The following is a 23,727-nucleotide window of genomic DNA, read 5'->3' on the forward strand; positions in this document are numbered from 1 at the left end:
ATTATCAACGCCCGAAAGAAAACAACCATCATAGAAAAATTTGATAACTTCGATTTTTATAAGTGATTTTGTTTATCCAAAGTATCTGTATTACAGTGTTAACAGAAATCAAACGACTTGTTTTCGTCCTTACGTCCTATCTTCTGTCTTATTTTCGAACACATTGACTGCATTCAACAGAAAAAAGTCATTTGCACCTGTTATAAACTTCATGAATCTGTGTGTGTTCTTAATTTTGGCGGAATTCGAAAGCGTACGCCAACAAAATTTACGAATATCACAACAGTTGCAAAGCAATTTTCTCTGTTAAATACAGCCCTTACGTTTTGATAGTCTATGAAAGGTTAGAAAAAGAAAGGACAATACGTTATAGAGAATTCATTATCAGCCGTTATCAGCCGTTGTAAACTTTCTAATATGTTTAAATTTGGATAATTTGTTAAATAGTAATTATATAATTTTAACTAATTATTAATTATTGCCAAGAAAATTATTCTTTAATATGCGGCCTCATAATATGCGGCTAAAAGATTCAAAAGTAAGATTTGGTAAAACTCGTTATTTGAATTAGAAGGTTAAAATCGTATGGCAATAGGAGCTTTTTCTATTACATAAACAATTCTGCGTTACAAAATTATGTAAAAGGATTAAAAATAATGTATTTAAGGATTTATATAAGGCAAAATCAGATACGTATATAATACTTTTTTGATTCTATATAACGCGTTTCCTTTATTAAGGAAGAAATGACATATTTTTAATGTTTTTTCTAAAAAGAAGGATGACGAGAATGAGACAGAAACAGTATTTGAGCATAATCCGTTTGACCCGTTTTCTTTCGAAGCTAAGGATGCAGAAACAGCAATATTATTATTACAATCTAAAGAAAAATCTATTCTATTAGCAACAGTGAAAGCATTGTCACAGTATGCAAACAAATCAAAGGATAATATAAAAATGCTTTTAGATCTCGACATCGTAAAGAATATTCTTCCTATTATTGAACATGAAGATATATTTACTCGAAGGTTTGTGGACAATATAAATAATACAATATAAAAATACAATGTACAATATACAAAATTATTTCTTTTAGGACGTTAAATATAGTCAAAAAATATTCTTTTTATATATTGGCGCATAAATTTTTTCTTATATTCTAGATATATATCGATTACAACGACACATACTTATTATATATTCTCTTATTTAAATTATATTTATACTTTACACAAATATAGATTTGCTGCAAAGCTGCTTGTAGAAATAATAACGGTACCAGATATGACAACCTATTTTATTGAATTTAATTATTTACCATATTTTGCAAAATTATTAACTACTGAAGAAGATATCTTCATGCAAGAATATTTTTCCGCGATACTTGTAATGTTATCCCAAGATCCATACGGTGCAGCGCTGTTGGTAGAATACTGTCCAAACATGAACTTTCTCTTTGAAAAAATACAATCTCCAGATCCAGATATAAAGAAGAATAGCATACACATTCTATATAATTTAATGCAAGATCCCGCGGGTGCAAATAAAATTTTGAAATCCAAGGTTTACTACAGTTACTGAATTACAATACTAATAATATTAATAATATAGTATAATATAATATATAATATAATAACTAATAATAATAATACTAATAATACGTTTTAGATCTCACAATTTTTAATTGTTCTATTCAATTTTTAATTATCTTTAGCAACTTAACCTTTCTTTGATATTTGAACATTTTGAATCATCGTATCCAGAGATTCAGCAACAAGCGTTAAATATAGCTGCTGCTATAATTGCCATGAATAAAGATGAAGCGATACAATCTTCATTCCTCCAAGCAAACGGAGTTAGAACTCTATTAAATTTCTTAAAAGTAAGTAATCTTTGCACATAATTTTAGTACTTTTATATTCTTCATGTTTTTTGCGTTTGATTGCTTAAATTTCGTTTAATTTTAATTAATATTTGCTTTATTATGGAGAATGATAAGTGGAACGATTTACACGTTGAAGCCTTAAAAATATTAAATCAAGCTGTTGAGAATCCAGCAATTGTAAATGAATTTATTAACAGTGGAGGTGTTCAACAAATATTAAACTACATAGAAAAAGTAGCGAGTTCTGAACTTTTTACGGAAACTTTTAAAATCATCACGCATATTGCAAATACTTCGGATGGAAGAAAAGTAATATTATGTAATACAAACGAAGTATTTATCTTAAATTAAAAGAAAATAAAACTTAGGTACATATATGTATGTATATATGTATGTATGATTTATAATATCATTATAATAGATTCTACATTCACATGGAATGGTTGGATACTTAATAGACATTTTAGAGCGATCAACACAATCTGATGTAGTTGAGATTATTTGTCACGCAGTTGGAAAAATGGCACTTTATAATCCCGCTGCGGAGGAATTTGCAAGCCAGAAAACCATTGAAAATATTTTAGGTTATACAATTAATGTAATTAAAAATAGTTTATATAATATATAATAGATTTATATATTATATAATATTATATATAAAGTAGGAAATTAGAAAAATCGTACCGTTCTAGATATATTGAGAAAAGAAGACTTACAGTGGTCCGCAAAACATACTGCGATTTACGGGCTGAAACAATTATTAGCGAGCGATGTTAGAAATTGCGATATTTTTTTGAACCTTCATGGACAAGTAATAATACAAAACCTCATATATCTTATATACAATTTCACAATATTATATTTGTCTACAAATGTCAAAATATACCCTTTCTTTGTTTTTAAGGATTATTTATTACAAATGATGAAAAAATCTGAAAAAGAAGCTCCCATAGAAACTTACATTATAGCTCTCAAAGCTTTGATTGTCGTGGCGCGTCATTCATCTCACAGAAATTCTTTGATTAATTTTAATACTATTAACACACTTTGCTTGTTTCTCGAGGTAAAAGCAGCATTTCATGTATTCATATAGCATATTAAATTTTAAGAGATCCATTTTCACAAAAATATTTAACGTTGCAGTCAACTTATTCATATGTTGACGAATTTAAGATCGTTTGCTGCAATCTACTATCTATATTATGCTTGGAAAAGGATGGAAAGCGATATTTCCTCGAAGCAAATGGTCCCGAAAAATTGTACGCTCTCATTACTGATGCTTATTCGATCCCGGTAAGAAATTTCGCGGTACAAATGATACAAACGATTTCTACAGATCTAGTTGTGGCCGACGCTTTTATAAAGAGCAAATATTTACAATAGTAAGTTTGTTGCTTCTTCTTACATTTTTTTTGGAATCGTCATAGATCTATTGAATATTCGTACTAATCAGTATAATCACATATTGCAGCATGTTAAATAATCGCTCATCCGCAAGAATAATCTCTTCATGGGATAGTTGCATACAGACGCTCTTCAAGTCACACTTACCAGCTAAATTTACTTTCACGGGACGTTTGTCTCTATACGATATTACTCAAGATGGATTTTACGTTGTACGAAAAAGCATATGCCCGTAAGTAAATTTACAATATTATGTTACAATATTATGTTATATATAGTTACCAATTTACGAAATTAGTAAAAAATTAATTTATTACTGTTGTCGCGTTTGGTTCTTCCAGATTCCCAGCATTGGATGAGATTTTTCGACTTAAATGTTCTCCGATAGAGCCTATTTACACAGTAAACTTCTCACGACCGTCAACACCATTAAGCGCTTTACAAAACGAAGTGCCTTTTGAAGGTAATATAAGAGTAATTCAGACAACTTGCTGTCCTTGAAATCACATGTTCTTGAATGAATTCTAAAACAATTTTTCCTCTTGCAAAATGTTATTCGAAGCTTACTTTTTGAGTTATAAAGATAAGTAATTTGCTTATTACGAGTCGGGTACAAGAGGTAGACAGGGACGGCATAACTCACCGTCAAACGTAGGCACTTGTGTTGGGCGCCTCATATGATGAGCTTATCGATGCATGTAATAACATAGCATATATCATTTTTATAACTCTCGTTAGACTGCTATCGATGGAGTGTTAATCTCTGTTCTCTTTAATTTTGTTCGCCACAAAGACAAAGGAAAGTCCGCAATTCACGATCAAACCGATTGTAAAATTAAAAATAAAATTTTAATATTACGGGAACGAACAAATGGTAAAAGTTGTCATTCTTAAGATAAATAATCTTTACACAGGAGTACAAATTTGTTGGTTTTTTTAAAAAAAAGAATACTTTATGCTTCTCAATATGATCAAGACTCTTTCTTGCTTTTATTTTCCGTTTCTCTTTTTTGTATTTTCAAAACTTATTTTCCAGTTTGGGAATGCTTGCGTAATCAAATATTTTATCCTTAAATGTTGGAACAATTTATTTTAATTTAATCATAATTAAATTTTATAAAGTTTTATAAAATTTTATTTAATTAATTTGATATAATAATTAATTCAAATTGCTTTACTCGCTTTTACGATTGTATTAATTCTTGTTGCTTAGCGATCACATTAATCTACTTATACCGGACAACATTGCCGCCAACTATTGCATTTTACTGTGCAATCATACACGTCAATGAAGAAAAGAATCGCATGTCGACTTTGCACACTTTCTTGCGGCACTCGATACGATCATCAACGGAAGTTATAAAAAAAATATGTGTAATATTATTGCATGCATCGGTAAGCTCATCGCATTAGGCACTCAATGTAAACGTCTGCATCTGACAATGAGTTGTGCTGTTCCTGCTCACCTTCTGTATCAGACTCGTGATAAGCAAATTATTTATTTTTATAACTCAAAAATTAAGCTTCGGATAATATTTTGCAAGCGGAAAAATCATCAGAATTTGTTCAAGAATGTTCATGTCATTTCAAGGGCACTAAGTTGTTCTGAGTCACCCTATATATATACAAAATAAAATATAATAATAAAATTAAATCCAATCAGAATTCATTATATTTCTGCACTCTTTAATGGTAAATATAGCATTAGAACATACTGTGTACTTTGTACCTTATGTTTCATATTTACCATACTAACTTACTTAATTTTATATTAACATAATTAACTTTTTAAAAATATGCTTTCGACAATGGAACAAAATATGTCAGTAGAGATTCGAAACAATTTGATTTAGGATGGTTCATATATCTTTCGATTACTTACCAATTGTACAAAACATGATTATAGGAACTAGACTTCTTTAGAAAGGAACATTTAACTTGAAAAAGAATATTTTTGTTTGCAGGAGATATAAATTCGCAGCTTGAATTAAAATACGGACGATTACAACACGATCCATATTTAATCGAATATGTGGAACTTTTTAAAAATATGCTTTCGATAATGGAACCACAAAATGTGTCAGTAGAGATTCGAAACAATTTGATTTAGGATGGTTCATAAATCTTTCAATTACTTACCAATTCTACAAAACTAATATACAAGATGTTTAGGAAAAAAGGGTACAGGAGAATAGATAATACTCACAATATGCAGGAAAAAGGTCTTGATAAACATGGGTTGAAAAATTAATATTGTCGGAATTATGAATAATTACTTATTTTAATTTAATCAAACGACTTACTCGCTTTTTGTGCTTTTATATTATCTGACGTAACTTGTCTATATAATTTCTTAATGAAGAGAGTACCATGCTTTAAAAGAATCTCTAAAAAAAGTCACTCTTGTTCAGAATGTAAACAAACCATTTCCTTCCCACTTATACACACTCTTCATCAAGCAATTGTTAGTCACATATTCTTGTGAACAGTAAATAGTTAGATAGCAGAAAGCTATCACAAAGTTTTCATAGTATGGTGACAAGAATGACAAGGTATTAATCAAGAAATAGTAGAAATGCATTTCATGTATGGCACTAGAAGTGAGTAAGTCACTTGCTTTTTAATTAAAATAAATAATTGTTCATAACTCCAATAATATTATTTTTTCGAGCCATATTTATTAAAACTTTTTCCCTCTATTTTGTGAATACTATCTGTTCTTAAAGTTCTCATCCATTTTTTTAAACATCCTATATACGAGTAGAACGAGATACTTAAAACAGGCTCTCTTGAATAACTTTGAAAATATGCAAGATAGAAAAAAATGTTAGATGCAGAAGTCGTAAAATGTTAAGTGACGCACCACATAGCAATGCTAATATGACCTTGAACAGCGCCATCAATATTACGAGGTCACATTGAATTTTTTTAATGAAAACCCCCATTTTTTTATTATATCATTTTTATTATATCATCTTTTTCTACCAATTAATTTGAATAACTTTTGTCTGAAACATTTTTCTATTTGTCTAATATTTCCTGAGATATTCAAGGAAAACTTGGTAACTTTTCTAATATTTGGCTTACAATATCTCGATAACTATTTGTCGAAAGAAAAAATGATACTAGACTTTTTACTTTATTTGGTCTCAAGAATGTGTTGTTACAATAGTGCCTAGTTTTTGTTAACTTGATGACTTTCGGAAATTTCAAAATCATCAAGTTAACAAAAGTTAAGATACTTTTTCTTCCGATAAATAGTTACTGAAATATCGTAAACCAACTATTGAAAAAGTTACTAAGCTTCCTTTAAATAACTAAAAAAAAATTAGACAAATAAAAAATATTTCAAACAAAAGTTGTTCAAATTAATTGGTATACCCACCAATTGGTAGGAAAGATAATATAATAAGAAATGGGGATTTCCATTTAAAAAATTCCCGTAACCTCAATGATGCTGTTCAAGTATATACTAGTATCGTTGTGTGATGCGTTACTTAAAACTCTACAACTACTGTATTTAACATTTTTTTCTATCTTATATACTTTGAAAGTTATTCAGGCGGCCTGTTTTAGATATCTTACTCTGTATATTTGTATACGATTATACAGAGCGACAGCTTTGGACATTGGATTGACAAATATCCAGTACATTTCTTCACGTTCGAAAACGCTGGCGCAATTTGTGGCCCGTCAACTGTCTGGATTCGACCCGGAGAACAAATGCATCCCTCATCAGGTGGAAATTCACTTGAAAGAAATTAAGCAACGCTTAGGGACGAGCGTGATTCCACTTGGGCAACTTCGCGTAGGCTCCTATCTCGAAAGAGCTCTGCTTTTCAAGGTGATAGCTGATAGAATATGCCTTCCAGCCGCTCTCGTGCGAGGAGGATACGGTATATCGTGGATTGAAATAGCTGTACCTCGAGTAATATTTGTTGCTTGAATGAACGAGATATGTATTCTCTTTCATCATGATATTATTTCATTGAGTGTTTTGCAGATTAAAGATTCAGACGAAGAGAAATCATCCCGCGCTTATTTCGATGAAAATGATGAATACCGTTCGAAAATAACTATGTCTGTCTCCTTGAAATTATCAAACAAATCAGACGCTCATTTACACGATGATAAATATAAAACAGAAAAAGTATCTCCTCTGCGCGATGATCGATCGACGATTTATCCGATCAAACATATGAGACCGAATTTCATCGTTGATTTGATGGACACACCAGGTGATTTAATCCCGATCGGAAGTCCTCGCTCGAAATTATATTGTACCGTCAATTTGACTTGTAATAAAAAATGTTGCCAATAAAAATTGACTTGCTTTGAGTAAAGCAAGATAAAATGTGCATCATACATTTCTATTTATCGCGCACGTGTGTGTATACACCAAGCGTGAATATGTAGAACAACTTTGCTTCAAAGTCATCTTGAATCTTATTGATACAAGTTAAATAAGATATAATGCAAGTTACGGGGGATGAGAAATGGATCTATTTCGATAACGAAACTATTTCCCAAACGAAAAAGATCATGGATCCAAGCCAACCAGCAACATCCACTTCAAAGCTCAATATTCACGGTTCAAAAGTATTGCTATATATTTTGTGGGATCAACAAGGTGTTGTGTACTATGAACTATGAATATTAAATCCGAATGAAACTGTCATCGTTGATCGTTTTTGACAACAATTATACAAATTGAAGCGAGCATTGGACCAAAAACGATCAGCAATTGCGAGTAAACGACGCAAAATGATCCTTCTTCACGACAATGCTCGATTTCATGTTGCATTATCAGTGAAGCAAACACTATTAGAGCTGGAATGGAAAGTCTTACCGCACCCTATGTATTCTTCAGACATTGCTCCATCCGATTATCACTTATTCCGGTTAATGCAACATGCTCTATGGAATACACACTTTCATAATTTTGAAGTGCGAACATTTGTTAAAAATTGGATCAACTCCAAAGAAGAACTTTTTTATCGTCACGGAATCCATCTCTTGCCAGAAAGATTGAAAAAATTATAGAAAACAAAGGAAAATACTTTGATTAAGGTATTCATTTTTTGTCATTGTCTTGTTTAAATAAATCAATTTTTGAGAAAAAATATTTTAAAACTAAATCACACTCCTAATAGTTGTGACACATAAATATCTAGATATAGGACAATGCGTAGGATTAAAATGTTCTAATGACATATTATATATCAAACATGCTACAGAAAGAATATGAATTCCATTTCTCCAATTTTTATATAAACATATACGTTTTCATCTTCTAAAAATAGATTACAGTATTTTGATATATACGAACGAAAATAACATGCAGTGTGAAATAATCTCGATACATATAAATAGATTTTTACAAGTATAACATAAAAAAGAAACTAAATCGAAGCACAAAACTTGAAAAACTTGCCAAGAGAAGTAATGTTATTCGCAATTTGAAAGTACATATTACATTTTATATTATATTTTAGGGACAAATTTTGTTACAGCTAACTTTCACGAGTAAAAATTCTATACATGCAAATCTATCATCTTTTTGCCATTATCAATAATTCGAAAATATTTAAAGCGATTGTCGTGCTATCGACGAATATCGTAAATCAATTATTACATTTGATGCTTTTGCTGCGGTCTCATCTCACCAAGTTTTGCTAAGCCTAAGAAGCTTTTTTCGCGATGAAAAAGTGCGAATTTGGCTGCTCCAACTTCTTTCAAGACTAGACGATCATCTGCTTGGAGAAAGGTCACTCGAGCGGAGAAACATGAGCGGCTTTTGTGCCCTATACCTGGCGTATGTACCTGAAAATTATTTTACAATGTCTTACGTCTTGATAAATTATACGTACAAAATTGCAATAGTATAATTTAAATATAATAAACGCAAATGAAAACTCGCGGTGCGAATTGTTTTGTAGTCTAAATGCAATGAACGCATAAGACTTAATCGTGGTGCGTAGAAACTCGCATTGTTTAACAATTGTTACCCGGTGAACATTGAATAACATTACATCAATTTTATATTTCCTACTCAACAATGTTACTGTTATGTACAACATGCGTTATATCGTACTCGCATTGCTGAGTACAAGAAATTATTATTTAAATGTTACAATAACACCTATACAGGGTGTCCGGAATCTTTTGGAAACGATAAATTGTGAAAATTACTCAAGTCGAACTGAGAAGAAAAGGCAAGTACCATTTTGTAAAAAACACAACAGTTATTAAGTTATTAATAATTGAAAATGGCCACATCTCTCTTAATTGATAACTTGAAAATTTGCATACTTATTTGCAAAATGGTAAAGGATCTTTTTGTTCAGAATGACCTAATCTACAATTATATGTGCCTAGCGATAGGTTTAAAATTCAGGGTTTAAAGTTTAGTATACTCATATCTATCGCTAGACACAATAGCCGTCATATAATTGTAGATTAGATTATTCTGGACAAAAAAGTCCTTTATCATTTTCCAAATAAGTGCGCAAATTTTCAAGTTACCAGTTAAAAGAGCCCGATCAGTTTCAATCCTAACCTAATAACTATTGTGATTTTTGTAAAATGGTACTTGACTCTTTCTCTCAGCTTGATCTGATTAATCTTCACAATTTTTCGTTTTCAAAAAATCTCGGACATCCTATATATACAGGGTGTATAAAAAGTTTCACCGTTTCAAAGTGTATAAGAAATTTCACCGGGACGGTGAAATATCATAAAAACTAAGCATTTTAGAAAAAAAAGTTTCAAATAAAAATTGTAGTGTTTCAAAAAATCTATTTATTGACTTATGAGTTTGATCTTGGGTGGCGTCACTAAGGTCAGGACAAAATCACCTTGAATTTTTTAAATGGGATCCCCTTCTTTTTATTGCATATTCTTGTAGCCCTTCTTTAGACCTTTTCAAAGCACTATAATTTTTTCCATTTTGAGTAAGCCCTCTCGAATTTATCGAGCTTTTTATGATAAGATATCCAGCCAGCGGCTGGAGCAATTTCGTGACTTGTATTTCAGACACATGTAATATTAAAGAGTAATACTAATATATTTACTAAATTTATAACAGCACTAAAATAAACAGCACTCACTTTCGAATAACTTCAAATAAATTGCAATGAATTTGACTTGAGGTAGAACACATTACTTGTACATGATACGCGTTAATTCATGCGGAAGAGATAAATGATTTTTTTTACTGATTTTTCTTTCTTTAATTGTCGATTTTGTTATCTAATTAATATAAATTTCTGTTTATTGGATAAATCTTTTTGTTTCCTAGCTTATTCGTTAGACTTCACTTTTTCTTTTAGAGATTAACATTATTCTCAAACGCTTTAGTAAGGATTTCCTCAATTTTTATTTCACTTATTTCTGTACATTTTTTTCCATTTTGTTCATTTTAAAGTATTGCTGATAGTTATTCATTCGTTTCAAAATTTCCATCTCGATAATTTTCATCAGTTAAAATGCAACATCTTACTGAACGCGATAGAATATCTGTCTTGATGATGAGGGGCTGGGATGATAGATTAAGATCAAGATGTAAAGGATCTTTTCAATGTAACTTTTCGAGATGAGAATACTCCTATTTCGAAATCAACTGTTGAAAGAACTGTAAGACAGGTTTGAAGAAACAGGAAGCGTTAAAAATCGTCTTAGAACAGGAAGGCCTGCCGCAGCAACAAATGAAGAAAAGTCACTGGATGTTTTACAATCATTCGTAAAGAATCCACAAACTTCTGTCCGCAGAACTGCTCAAGAACATGAGATAAATCCTATGTCTGTGCATAAGATATTAACCCCTTGTCCTACCCGCTAACTCCCGATCGCTCGGGCCGCAATAAACAAGAAGGTCGGTCACGCGTCGAGCCATTTAGCTGTTTAGCCGTGTGCTCGAACTTGCGCAAAATGTATGCGTCTTATGACATGTATATTTCGGCGCAACGAAAGGAATTATCATCGATATTAGATTTTCTTTTTACTGACATGATAGGTATAAGGGTTGTTTAATTCTTTTAGAGAATTATAACCTAAACGTGTGAACGTAACGAAGAATTACACGTAACTAAAGTAAGAAAATATCGAGAACAACTGAACCACGAGTCTGACTCGTGTTGTTTATGTTTGTCCCGAATGAAATACCACGAGCCAGGCTCGTGTTGTTTACGTTTGGTCCGAACGAAGTACCATGAGTCAGGCTCGTGCTCGTTGTTTTTGGCCCAAATATCTTACCACGAGTCTCACTCGTTGTTATAGGACAAAGGGTTAAAAAGGAATAAATTTCGCCCTTACAAAATATGACTTGTTCATGAGCTAAACGAAGACGATTTTGATTGACGTGTTCAGTTCTGTAAGACTATGACAGCGAAAATATTTTCACAGATTTATCCAATAAACAGGAATTTGTATTAATTAACAAAATCGATAATTCAATTAAAGAAAGAAAAATCATTTATCTTTACCGTATGAAACAACGCGTATTATGTACAAGTAATGTGTTTTACTTCAAGTCAAATTCATTGCAATTAATTTGAAATGATTCGAAGGTGAATTTTAGTGCTGTTATAAATTTAGTACATTAGTACTACTTTAATATTATATGTGTCTGAAATACAAGTCACGAAATTGCTCCAGCCGCTGGCTGGACATCTTATCATAAAAAGCTCGATAACTTCGAAAAGATTTACTCAAAGTGGAAAAAGTTATAGTACTTTAAAAAGGTCTGAAGAAGGGCTACAAGAATATGCAATAAAAAATAAGAGTCCCATTTAAAAAATTCAAGGTGACCTTGTCTCGACCTTGGCGACGTCATCCAAAGTCAAACTCATAATGTCAGTAAATGAATCTTTTGAAATCCTACAATTTTTATTTGAAATATTTTTTTCTAAATTTAGTTAATTTTTATGATATTTCACCGTCCCGGCACTTTTTATACACCTTGTATTTATAACATTATACATCAATTGTTGTTATACAACATTGTTACATCAATTCAATGTTTGCTGAATATTGTTCAATTTTATGCAGAAGCGCCTTTCAGCTCTAATCGGCCGAGAAGCGCTTTTCCCGTTTTCCGAGTCTTACCATGCATTGTAGGATAGGTTCGCCGTTCACCAATAAGTGGAAGCCGTTATCATCGTGTTCGTCCACGTAATGAATTTGTGCGTATGCCAGATACAATCCCGTCTCGTGCACAGTAATTTCACCTTCACTGGAGAGTGTGAAGTGGCGATTCATGCCGAGTTCGGTAACCCAGTCGCTCGGCCGCCATGCCTTGAAGATGCCTCTGTGGTGCCGTACTTTACCATTGTCGTCCTTCTCGTCCAACGTTGAAAAGAGATTGAAGTCCGCCTCGTAATGAATCGCGTAGACCTGCCGTGGCGCGCGTAAATGCCGCCTGGTCAATTTCCGAGGAGGTTCCGTCGCAGCCACTTCGTAATTCTGATTCAACCACAAGGCTTATTTATGTTGTCGCCGAATACCGCGAAGTACCCGGCACGGCACGCTCGTACGATTTTCTTGCAAAAACTGCTCACTCTGCTCACCTGAGCGGCCTCGAGAATCTCGCTTCCCGTTTTGTTCTTCATGGCACCACGATGCTCCATTTTCCGCCAGTTGGTTCTTCTACCACGCACATGGCCCATTCTCTCTCTGCTGCTGCGTTGATGCGTAATTTCTTCGCTTAATCGCTCATCGTCCACTGAAGAAGACGTATCTAGACGTGCGTGGGCGTGATACTTCTTCGGGGGATGTACGTCCCAAGAAACGGTCGACCTGGATTATACAGAGTAACATGCACAATTTGAAAGGTTGTTCGTGCGTTTTCGTCAAGGTTGGAAAAGTTACTTTGTAGAAGTATCTATTAGGTAACCAAAAAAGTTTCTGCGGTTTTGTACGTTAAAAATTAAACAAAGACAGAAATTTTCAGAAAAAATGTTACAATTGATGTACGAATAAATAATTAACAACTCTTCGTTACCAATAACGAAGGATCTTCTTGAACGTGGTGTATCTCCAAGTAATTCATCGTCAGAGGAAAATGTTTTAAGCCACAAAAATCTTACATTTCACATTTTACTAATTTATTATATATTATGTACTTAATTATGTATCATTTTATTTGATATTCAATAAATGACAGTCTCTCTCTCTCTCTCTCCCCCTCTCTCTCTCTCCCTCTTTCTCTCTCTCGCTCTTGTGAGATAAAAAATTAAATCAAACGTTTCCTCTAAATCAAGCGTGCTCCTTAAATTATAGCTATAAAGTAATCATTAATTATAAATAAGTAACGATATTAAATTAGTTATTAGTTATCGAGAAGAGAAAGTAATCAAGTTAAGTTATAATTACTAAAAAAATAATTGTAACTGCAACTTTGTTATAAGTAACGAGTCACTTTCCAACCCTGGTTTTTGCTACACGCTTTATACGCTCGCATAGGTACTCACGCTGCTAAATTCGTTCCAGAATTGTTATTCGTCCTATTTCCGTCGTTCACGTGAGAGTGTACTTTCGACGTGATGCTGTGATGCTGGTCGTTGAGCTCGTAATTCGATGTATCTGTTGAATGATCGGTAACCATATATTCTTTCACCGAACGCTTCCGCTTGACATTTTTGTCCTGCTGTTGAGGAGCAGGCTTCGAATATTCTGTGCTCGAGGTGAAGACATCATGTTTATGTTTGGTGCTGTTCGTGTCACCGCTCTTCTCCTCATGACTCACTCGTATCCTGTGTTCCTCCTTAAAACGTTTCTGCTCAATGTTTCTATACAAAATGAATGTAAAATAATATATATATATATATATATATACTATATATATGTATATATATATAATACATAAATATAGATATAAGAAATGTATGATGAAATAAATAGCGGAGAAGATGCTATTATGGCCTTCCATTCATATTTTGTACAATAACTTTGTCAATAATCAATATTTTAAAGCGAGAACTGAATGATTATATTTGTCATATTTGTATTGTTTAATCGATTATAGATTTAAATTTACATAATGTTTATTACTTAGGATGTTATTTATAAAAATGTAGCAACAGTATAATGGATCGGCGAGAAAACGGGGTAGTAATATGGTTTCCCACTAAAATTGATACAAAAAATTGATTTTGTTTAAAATAACATAAAGTATTTAGTTACGAAATTATATATTTATTTAAATTAAACTCTTAGAAAGAAAATAATAATGAGTATAACTGCGAATTTTTAATGTGGATATTGACTTACTTGTTAAGATATACAATCTGACAGACAGACAGCGTAGTGTAGTATAAACGCAAATGTAACAGATTACAGATTAGAATCGACTTATCGAATAATTACTTTGGTATAAAAACCTTGAAAAAGAGATAATAATTATCAGTACTCTTATGGGGTCACATTAGCAAAATGTCATGCCATTTCATTTAACTTTGCAAATCTAACTTGAAAGATGTACAGCCGAATAAAATGTCAAGTAACAAACAAAATACTCAATTGTATATATATTCATGTGATAATACGCTCAAGCTTAAAAATCATGAGGAAACATGTCTAATTGAATGCTAAAATGTACCTTGAAAAACATTTCGAAATTCTCGAAAGTAAAAATATGTTACAAAAAGTGCTAGTTATTGTGTATTGATATATTAACGTCACTGCGCTAACGACGAACTACTAAACAAAACTACTAAACAAATGGTGCCATAAGTAATAACTGGAATTTGCTATCTAATAATGGAGATATGGAGAGTGGCCATAATACCTATAAGATCCATAATACTACCTTCTCCTCTTATAAATTAACATATCAGTTCATATACAAAGTGTTTATATAATATATGTGCATCTGTGGACCTTTATAAATATTTGGAAGATGGAAATCTATATATTTACAAGGTTGTTTTATTGGAAGAAAATATCCTACTGAAAAATTTTATTGAGATCTAAAGTGAGATTTCCGAAAAATTTTTATTGAAATCTAAAATGAGATTTCCGAAAAATTTTCTATATGAGATCTCAACTATTTCATACGATATTTTAATTGAGATATTATATGAAATAATTTAGGAAGTTTTCAGTAAGGTGTATAACGTCAGGGCCTCACTTGTGATTTTCTCGCATATTCTTCTCCAATTCCTGTCCACGTTTCGTTTCAGCTGTGCTCAAGAACTCCATTAATATTAGGAAAGGATTAGTGTGAGGTTTCGGGGACGTAGGTGCTGGCGTGGATGTAATTTCAGGGAAGTCCGATGGTCTGGATCCATAAATCAAGGGAACATGCTGATTTCCGGGTAATTCACCGGAATAGTCATGCGATGTAGAACTATCGTCATCGTAATTGGTGTCATAATCCGCATAATCAATGTCTGCCTCGCCCGGATCATCATCTTCGCTCGATTTCTCGCCGTATAACTGCAATATATGTTTTTATTATGATACCGACAAAATATACTATTCCATATGTAAAATTAAAAACAAAAAAACGTATACACACACACACACCGTTACATGTATATTTTGAATGAATTATATGTATATTTAGTATTTTTGTGAATTATATGTATATTTAGAATGAATTATATGTATATGTATATTTGAATGAATTACATGTATATTTTGAATGAATTACATGGCATATTTTGTTGAAGAGAAAAAAGTTGTGATGAACATATTTTTTATAACAGTTTATACTTTTTATAACAACATATTTTTATAACAGTTTTTATAGCAGTTAGTGAACATATTTTTTATAATGGTATAAATATGCGGAACATAAAATACGCTTGTGTGTCTCTGACGTGTGCATCATAGGAAGTTAAATTACACGGACTAGTTCGCAACGGAAATTTTCCGTCGCACGAAAATTTGCAAAAGTCAGATCGGAATTATCCATTAGTGGCAAATAATTCGATACGAGGAACCGCATTCGTAATAAGCGATTGTCAGTATGATTTCCTTTTAAACATCGGACGAAGTAATTGCCGAGTCTAAAAGCAGCACAATGTTTTACGCACTGGGGAATCCCATTGGGAATCTCGACGTTCCGCTGTTGACAGAAAAGATACACACTTTGCAGCTGCATTTTATTAAAGGTGCGGAGCGTTACATGGAGCGAAACAAAGTTAATGTATCTTATATGATATTTGAGCGTTTCTCGATAACCGACCGACCGATTCATATTGTCGATCTTAATCTGCAGATTTACGAATTAGCTCATTTAATATCGTCAGATTTTTTTTTTCACGCATAAGGTTATCGCAGCGGAAAGGTCAAATTAAAACAACAGCGATAAGGCACGCGCGCATGTCAGATATATGAGGATCTACACGAGCAGTTCAACGACCTGATTATAACTTAGATTAGGTTAAATTAGCTTATAACTTGTTTAGTTTTCTCCGTGCAGGCTCGACGACAGTGAGAACAAATTGCTAAGCCCGTTCTTTAATCCACTTAAATGCCGTCACATCGAGTACATCGTATATACTTTTATTTTCTCATTAAGCAGTATATTATTACTTTTCAACTGTCTCTGATATTAATCGTAAAATAGATGGATTTTTAGGGCAAGTAATAGGAATCAAAAGGCCAAAACATCAAGGCTCTCAGACTCAGTTCGCGGCTATTCGTCTCAAACAAGCAGCATTGAAACGAATTATAATCATGCTTCCTACGTCACCCTTGTCTTACTTTTTATTTATGCCGATATAAACAAAATCCCCCTCCTATCCTATTATTCACGTCGTCGAGATAATTGGACCTGTTTTAGTATGCCTCAAGCGGCCATGCGACCAAGATGGTAACTTGACGTTTGAAGTGCTCGTTAATCCGGCGGCGATCGCGATTACGTCATTAATATTAATCACTTGGGATCTTAATTTGCAGAAGGTATTGTCATATTTATAATTAATACAAATTTCTTTCGGACACAAACACAAAACTTGTGTATTGCCTGTTTGCCGGAAGGGGCTGAGATTGTGAAAAGGAGTCCAAAATCTTTCGTTGGTGGACTTGTTTGGGCGAGAATAGAACGTACGTTCACATGTGACATCAAACATTATTTGTTGTATGCTAATTGTTAGCCATCAAATTGGTTAGTGAGGATAGCGTATTGAAAACGTGAGTAATATATACTGTTGGTTACGAGCGGTCAGCAGACCGCTTTAGGAGAAGAAGAAGCGATTCGTTGAGGAAATTTAAATTACTTTTTCCATTTTCTACCGATGAGGGAGACTTGAAGCCAGAGACTTTCATAACAATGCATTCTTACCTGTTCCTCGAACGCTTTCAGATCGTTCATAAGATTCTGCTTCAGAAAGCGATGCTTCAGCTCTTCGACGTCTCTCTTTAGCTGGTCGATTTCGTGCATGTTTGCCGTCAAACATCGCAATTTCCAACTTAAAATGGTAAGGCAAAGGAGAGCGATCACGATGGCGGCCACACTCAGGATTGTATTCCTGGTCGGCCTTAGTCGCGACCTGTTAAATCCTTGCTCTAAGTCGGAGTGTGAGATGCTTAAGTTTTCGCGCGAGAAACTCAAGAAGGACCTCGTTTCTTCTTTCACGGGTCTGTCATTCAGCAATTTTTGCTTCATTTTGATTGAGTTGCTATTTTCTTCCGGTAGCATCGACGTCATCTCGAGGGTCGATTTGTCGAAATTGTCGTTCTATCCGCGTGCAGCTGGCTTCGGAGCAACGATTTATATGATTATGTGCGTCCTCATTGATGATGACGCCTAAAGGATACAGTTCATGTTGTATCTGTTACGATCAAAGCCCGAAGTGCAGTTAATTTGTAAAATATTCGGCTTATTCTAGATTTGGCCGATCGCAATGACCAATGCTTGACAGTAGCAACTTTATTGAACAATTTCTATTGAGATCTAAAATATGATTTCTAAAAAATTTCTTATAGGAAATCTCAATTATTTCATGATATCTTAACTGAGATATCATATGAAAAATCATGAAAAAGTAAGTAGTAATATTTCAATATATTGAAAAAAAATATATATACTGAGAAAAATATCTCAATCAAAATAAATATCGTTATTTATTTTTTTCATGTGATATCTCAATTGAGACCTCATGTACATGAAACAATTAAGATCTCATGTAGTAAATTTTTCAGAAATCTCATTTTCAGTAGGAAGGTCACTTTGTTGTTTACTATTTCGTTGTTGTTTGTAGATTCTTCTTTGTTCGCGAGGACTTTCCTCGCACATTTTTTGCCTACATTATTTCATCTGTAACACTTCATTGTATACATTACGATATCCGTAATCCGTTTCCTTTGCTTGCAGCAATTTTTCGCATGTTATATTTAACTGTTTTATTTTTTAGTGACATTCCATTTTGTATTATTATTTCGTTTGCATCGTAATTTCAGTTCCGTGTAAAACGTATTAAATATCAACTCGGAAGTTAGATCGAATATATCAAGTATTCATGTATTATTCTTCAGAATGAAGATTTTCATCAATGCTTCTTTGTTTTTCTTTTATGATATATATAACTTTTCTACAAATTATATGATGATAGAACGTGAAACCTTTTATTTGAAGTATTATACAAAATATCCATAAACCTGCCTAACCTGTATAAAGATTCATAAGTACTTCGGGCTTTGGACAATTGATTCGAACCAATTTTGGAATTGACTTCAATTTATCGGCCGCAATTTTCAATATAAATGTTTGACGTTAACACAATTCATATTACACTGAGAAACACTTATCAAATATTTACACCGGAGAAGAGAATAAAGATTGATACTTATATCACAGAGTATATTTTTGATAAGCTCGTGTGTTTTAAGGTCAGGAAATTTCTCGTATGGAAAATAAAATCTCTAGTTTATAAATTGTGGTACGACACATTTGTGCAGTCAGTTTATGCGATATAGCTGGTCAAGATATGAAATCATCACTTTTCTTCTTGAAACTAATCGCGATGTGGCAAATAGAATCGGTGAAAAATGTGAAGAGCTCAGCTAATTCGTGAAATTCGGACTTTGGTCGCAACTTATCGAGCCGACGATACGTTAGGAGATCACTTTGTCATTTTGTGTGATAAGAACACTTTGACGAGAATGCGATTAATACATTTGATGCTCGTCAACGAGCTCGTCTCCATGCTGCTGTTTCTTTATAAAACGTAAATATGTATCCGTATCATTCCACATAGAACGTTTGTGCTCTATCGTTACTTTATAGACAAAGCTATTTATAATGTCAAGAACAAAGCAATAATCTAAAGTTTAATCAGATGATATTCTCACAACCGAGGCTAACTGTTGTTGGCAGCTAAAAACGCACCGAGAGATCTATTCGCGCTATTGTTTTATTGCGAGAAATTACAGCTTGTATTTACACGGATAAACACTTTAATTGTCGTTAGGAATATGCTAATCGCATTTCAACCAATTGTACTCGTTAAGATGATCGTTTTTCCTTGTCGAATTGAACGACACTACTGCGCTGTAATACAACCTAGAAAGAGCTGCGTTTTGTTTAGATAATCGGCCTGAAAATTATGTCAAAAGAAGAACGCCGGAGGGAGAGGAGGAGGAAGTAATCTATAAAAAGAATCGTCCGTGTTGGCGAGGAACAGACACAATTCAGCTGATTGTACATTTTCAAGGATTTACGATCTACGAGGACGTTAAATATCCTGCACCGGTCTCGTCCTGCTTTAAAACCTGTCCGGCGAGTTCTTTTTTCGCCCCTAAAGGCAGATAACTGCGAAAGGACTCTCCTTATTCTCCCTCTCTTTTGTCTTCGACTCTGTCATTTTTTCGCATTTTCATGCTGCGGCGGGTGTAAATACAAGAGGCAAATATTTTATCTGGAAATAAAGATTCAGACTGAGAAGGAATACTGATGCAGCGGTAAAAAGTTTCTCAGAAACACGAGCACAAAAACATTTGACCAAGGTTGACACTAGAAAAGATGTTCAAACACAAAATTTGAATATAATAGAAAGATTACACCTTGCCACTAACCTAATCTGATATGATAAAATTCTCCACTTAAAGCAATCTTATCGAGTCGTCAACTTCAACAAAGTTACCTCAAATTATTACGAAATCTACATATTTGTTAATTCTGACCTTTGGTATGAACGAATAGACACAGCATTTTCTCAATAACCGCACAATGTAGAACTTCAAAGATTTATTTTCTAATTAGTTGGTGAACAATATCTTTTTAGCTTCCTTTATTACCGGTTCGTTGTATCTGAAATCTTCTATTTTGCTCGATTGTCATTGAGCGAATGTCGTGTTAATTTTCTAACGTTTACTTCATAATTTGGCGTGTTGATTATTTTTATTATTTTGATTAATTTAAACTACATTCCTCGAGATTCATATCCAATGATTAACGTTACTTACTCCACCAATGAGCGATATCACATTTGTAAAATTCACTTCCCACAGATTCCAATGTTCAATATGCTTGAGATACACGATTAACTACACATCAAGAGTAAAGATAACATCAGAGTAAATAATTGATCTCATAAATACTTTTGGTCGCTTCGATGGTCTTGACTTTTGTCACTCGTTATTAACGTTTCACGTCGCATATTGGATGTAAACACGCGTTCGTCAAGCAAAAAGTTGCCCTTATAATGTAAATTGCAGTTACGGAGGCATTTATGGAGCTCCCACCAGTCGCGTGGTTTAACTAACAATGTACATCCGTCGCCTTCGAGCGACACGAGTATACTGAAGAAGAGAACGAAACATATCCACGTTGATCATTGCAGCGCCTTCGGCTCTTGTCGGACGGTACGATATTATGCTACACTACGGTGTTAAACCAAGTTGGACGTTGGATGGGAAATGACGCCATTATTAACAGTATTTGCGATAGCGGTGGTAATAAGAAATGTTTATTAAGATTTCAAGTCAAGTTTCTCAAAGACCAACATAAAAAAATATGTTATAAAGTTATTATATTAAGTTTATTATAAATATAATAATATGGAATGGAATTCAAATTTCATACTGAAATACAAGGAAAGAAGGTAAATATAAATAAATCTGATGAAAAAGAAATAAATTGATATTCAAATGCTCGAGCACTCGATGTATCGAGTGATTGATGTGGACAACACTTTAGAAAAATGAGAAGCAAAATTTGATGTCCAAGTAGTGCAAAATCAACCACTGCGAAAATCAACAATGGATTGTATTATTATTTATTACGAAACTTTCTGATGCAACAACACGTAGACAATCTCTGTGACCACTTTCCTAATATATGTTTTCTTTTCTCTCATTATTTGACTATTATGGTGGAAGAGAATTATATATCTGGTTTAATTAATACAACTGTCTCGGGAAACTAGACATCTCAGCTTTTAAGCAAAGAGATTACTCAAAATGGATTATCCCAGTTGTGGGTTTCTTTTATTTCCGGTATCGACAATTATAAATCTCTTTTCTTTTCTCGATAAATCTTTAGAGAAGAGGATTCAAATTGAGATCCCACTCAAACGAAATACAGTTGCAAAATTAATTCTATGAGAAGCTATTTTTCATCTATTTTAGCTATTTTTTACACACATCGATATACATACTTTCCATTATTTTAAAATGAAACAATTTTTGAAAATATCAAATTCCAGGTATTCGATGCAAACTGACGTTTATTTTAGAGTAACTTCTTTGTTATATTATGTAATAAAGTAAATAAATATTGCACTAGTTATATATACGCGCGTGCGCACACACATCCACACGTATTCATCCTCGTCGTCGTCGTCGTCGTCGTCGTCTCTCTCTCTCTCTCTCTCTCTCTCTCTCTCTCTCTCTCTCTCTCTCTCTCTCTCTCTCTCTCTCTCTCTCTCTCTCTCTCTCTCTCCTCTCTCTCTCTCTCTCTCTCTCTCTCTCTCTCTCTCTCTCTCTCTCTCTCTCTCTCTCTCTCTCTTTCTCTCTCTCTCTCTGCTCTTCCTATCCCTTCTCTATATGTGATGACATCATGATAGTCAACGATAAAATTTCACAACGAAGAATCTTTTCCTGGAACGTTTGTGTATGCTGTACATACACATATACTGCTGAGAAATTAAATAATTCAATCGTGACATCACGCCTAGATGTCTGGGCTTAAGGATGCATGGTGGTTTATTGAGATAAATTGGAATGATTAAATAAATGCCTTTTAAAGTTAGTAATCCCAGCAAAATGTGCGCTCTATTATTATTGAAGTTATTTCAGTCACTTGTTTCTGTTGCATTCATATCATCGATCTATCGAGGTATAATTTAATTGCGAATACTGCTAGCGACAGTTACGACTAATTGCATTAAGTAGTGCGGTGTCAGATCTATTATCAGGCAACAGTAATTAAATGCATCGGGTTCGCGGCGGGCCCGAATGATGTCCAGTCGGAAATCCCATGACTAAATGTACGAATCATCTAATGTTACAGTAACTATGTTGCAGTAACGCAACATCTAATTTTTAGCGACATCCAGTTGTCATTATCGCGCGTCCATACTGCATTCCTTTAAAGTAAATTGTAAATCTCTGTCTATAAATTGCAGTTTATCATGTAATTAAGAAAGAAACAAGTTTTTTCTTTCTTGGTAGAATGACGTAGAGCTAAGCTCACATTGAGTTAAATAGATTTTCTTCAAACACTCCGAAGGGAAAAGAAAAGTGCAAATAAACGTAACTAAGAGAGAAATATATTGTATTAATGTTAATATTATATTAATCTAGCGAATAAAATAGACTTTATCCTCTCCGTAGATTTTTGACCCAGTTCATTATATGTACTTGACTAACGCGTGAGATATTTCATTACATGGTTTGACCAGAGCATCCCATGACGACTAATTAATAGCGATTCCAGAATATTTTGTAATACGACGTTAATAAAAGAATATATGTGTGTGATGCTTGAAAGTTCGAGTGACAAAAGTACGATAAAATGTCTCTGCCTCAAAATATAACGTTTATAAATGTGTCAGAAGTTACGATCGAAAAATCATTGCATTGTGGAACATTAATAATTCACTTTTATGAAATTTAATTTCGATTTAAATTAAATCAATCGTCGTATCTCATATCATTATTGATAAATTATTTTCCATTTGATTTAACATAAATAATAGTAGTATTTTAAATTGATGAAATTTTTTATAATATAATAAGATATGTGAAGCTACTGGATTGCCAATAGCTATATATTTTGCCAATTTTAAAAGAAAGATATAGAAAGAGCATTTCTGTGTGGGGAATCGTAAGGTTTGGGCGGTTCAGGTCACTTTTGCACAGGAAGATCTTTAGCCTTGAAAACGAGTTTTGAACATGAGATTTTAAACCTTCATCCTCTTTCACAAACTTGTGTAGTTACGAATATATAGTTACATATATTTTCTTTTATATTATAAATATATTATTTA

At 33.1% G+C, this 23,727-nt stretch overlaps 2 protein-coding genes across 6 annotated transcripts; one reads left to right on the forward strand and one right to left on the reverse strand.

Moving 5' to 3' along the window:
* The first annotated feature begins 517 nt into the window (after positions 1 to 517).
* LOC105186064 (armadillo repeat-containing protein 3) lies at positions 518 to 7,647 on the forward strand. The gene is made up of 14 exons (XM_019842758.1): positions 518 to 538; positions 781 to 1,028; positions 1,242 to 1,563; positions 1,715 to 1,882; positions 1,991 to 2,194; positions 2,307 to 2,469; positions 2,578 to 2,696; positions 2,790 to 2,948; positions 3,029 to 3,267; positions 3,357 to 3,521; positions 3,631 to 3,752; positions 5,254 to 5,368; positions 6,902 to 7,217; positions 7,293 to 7,647. The coding sequence occupies exons 1-14, from the start codon at positions 518 to 520 to the stop codon at positions 7,608 to 7,610; spliced, it is 2,679 nt and encodes an 892-aa protein (XP_019698317.1). The 3' UTR covers positions 7,611 to 7,647.
* A 1,106-nt stretch (positions 7,648 to 8,753) lies between these two features.
* egr (TNF superfamily member 12 eiger) lies at positions 8,754 to 21,053 on the reverse strand. Of its 5 annotated transcripts, none has more exons than XM_025302348.1 (7): positions 20,837 to 21,053; positions 17,580 to 18,044; positions 15,417 to 15,724; positions 13,759 to 14,076; positions 12,856 to 13,084; positions 12,395 to 12,751; positions 8,754 to 9,112 (listed from the first exon to the last, which is right to left on the reverse strand). In XM_025302348.1, the coding sequence occupies exons 2-7, from the start codon at positions 17,943 to 17,945 to the stop codon at positions 8,921 to 8,923; spliced, it is 1,770 nt and encodes a 589-aa protein (XP_025158133.1). In that variant the 5' UTR covers positions 17,946 to 18,044; positions 20,837 to 21,053; the 3' UTR covers positions 8,754 to 8,920. The 5 variants fall into 5 exon arrangements, with proteins under 5 accessions (XP_025158133.1, XP_011144305.1, XP_011144304.1 ...); XM_011146003.3 differs by having other exon boundaries at positions 17,580 to 17,989; positions 20,702 to 21,053; XM_011146002.3 differs by having other exon boundaries at positions 17,580 to 17,993; positions 20,702 to 21,053.
* Between the last annotated feature and the right edge of the window lie 2,674 nt (positions 21,054 to 23,727).

The sequence above is a fragment of the Harpegnathos saltator genome, unplaced genomic scaffold, assembly GCF_003227715.2.
Source record: "Harpegnathos saltator strain DR-91 unplaced genomic scaffold, Hsal_v8.6 scaffold486, whole genome shotgun sequence".
NCBI lineage: Eukaryota > Metazoa > Arthropoda > Insecta > Hymenoptera > Formicidae > Harpegnathos > Harpegnathos saltator.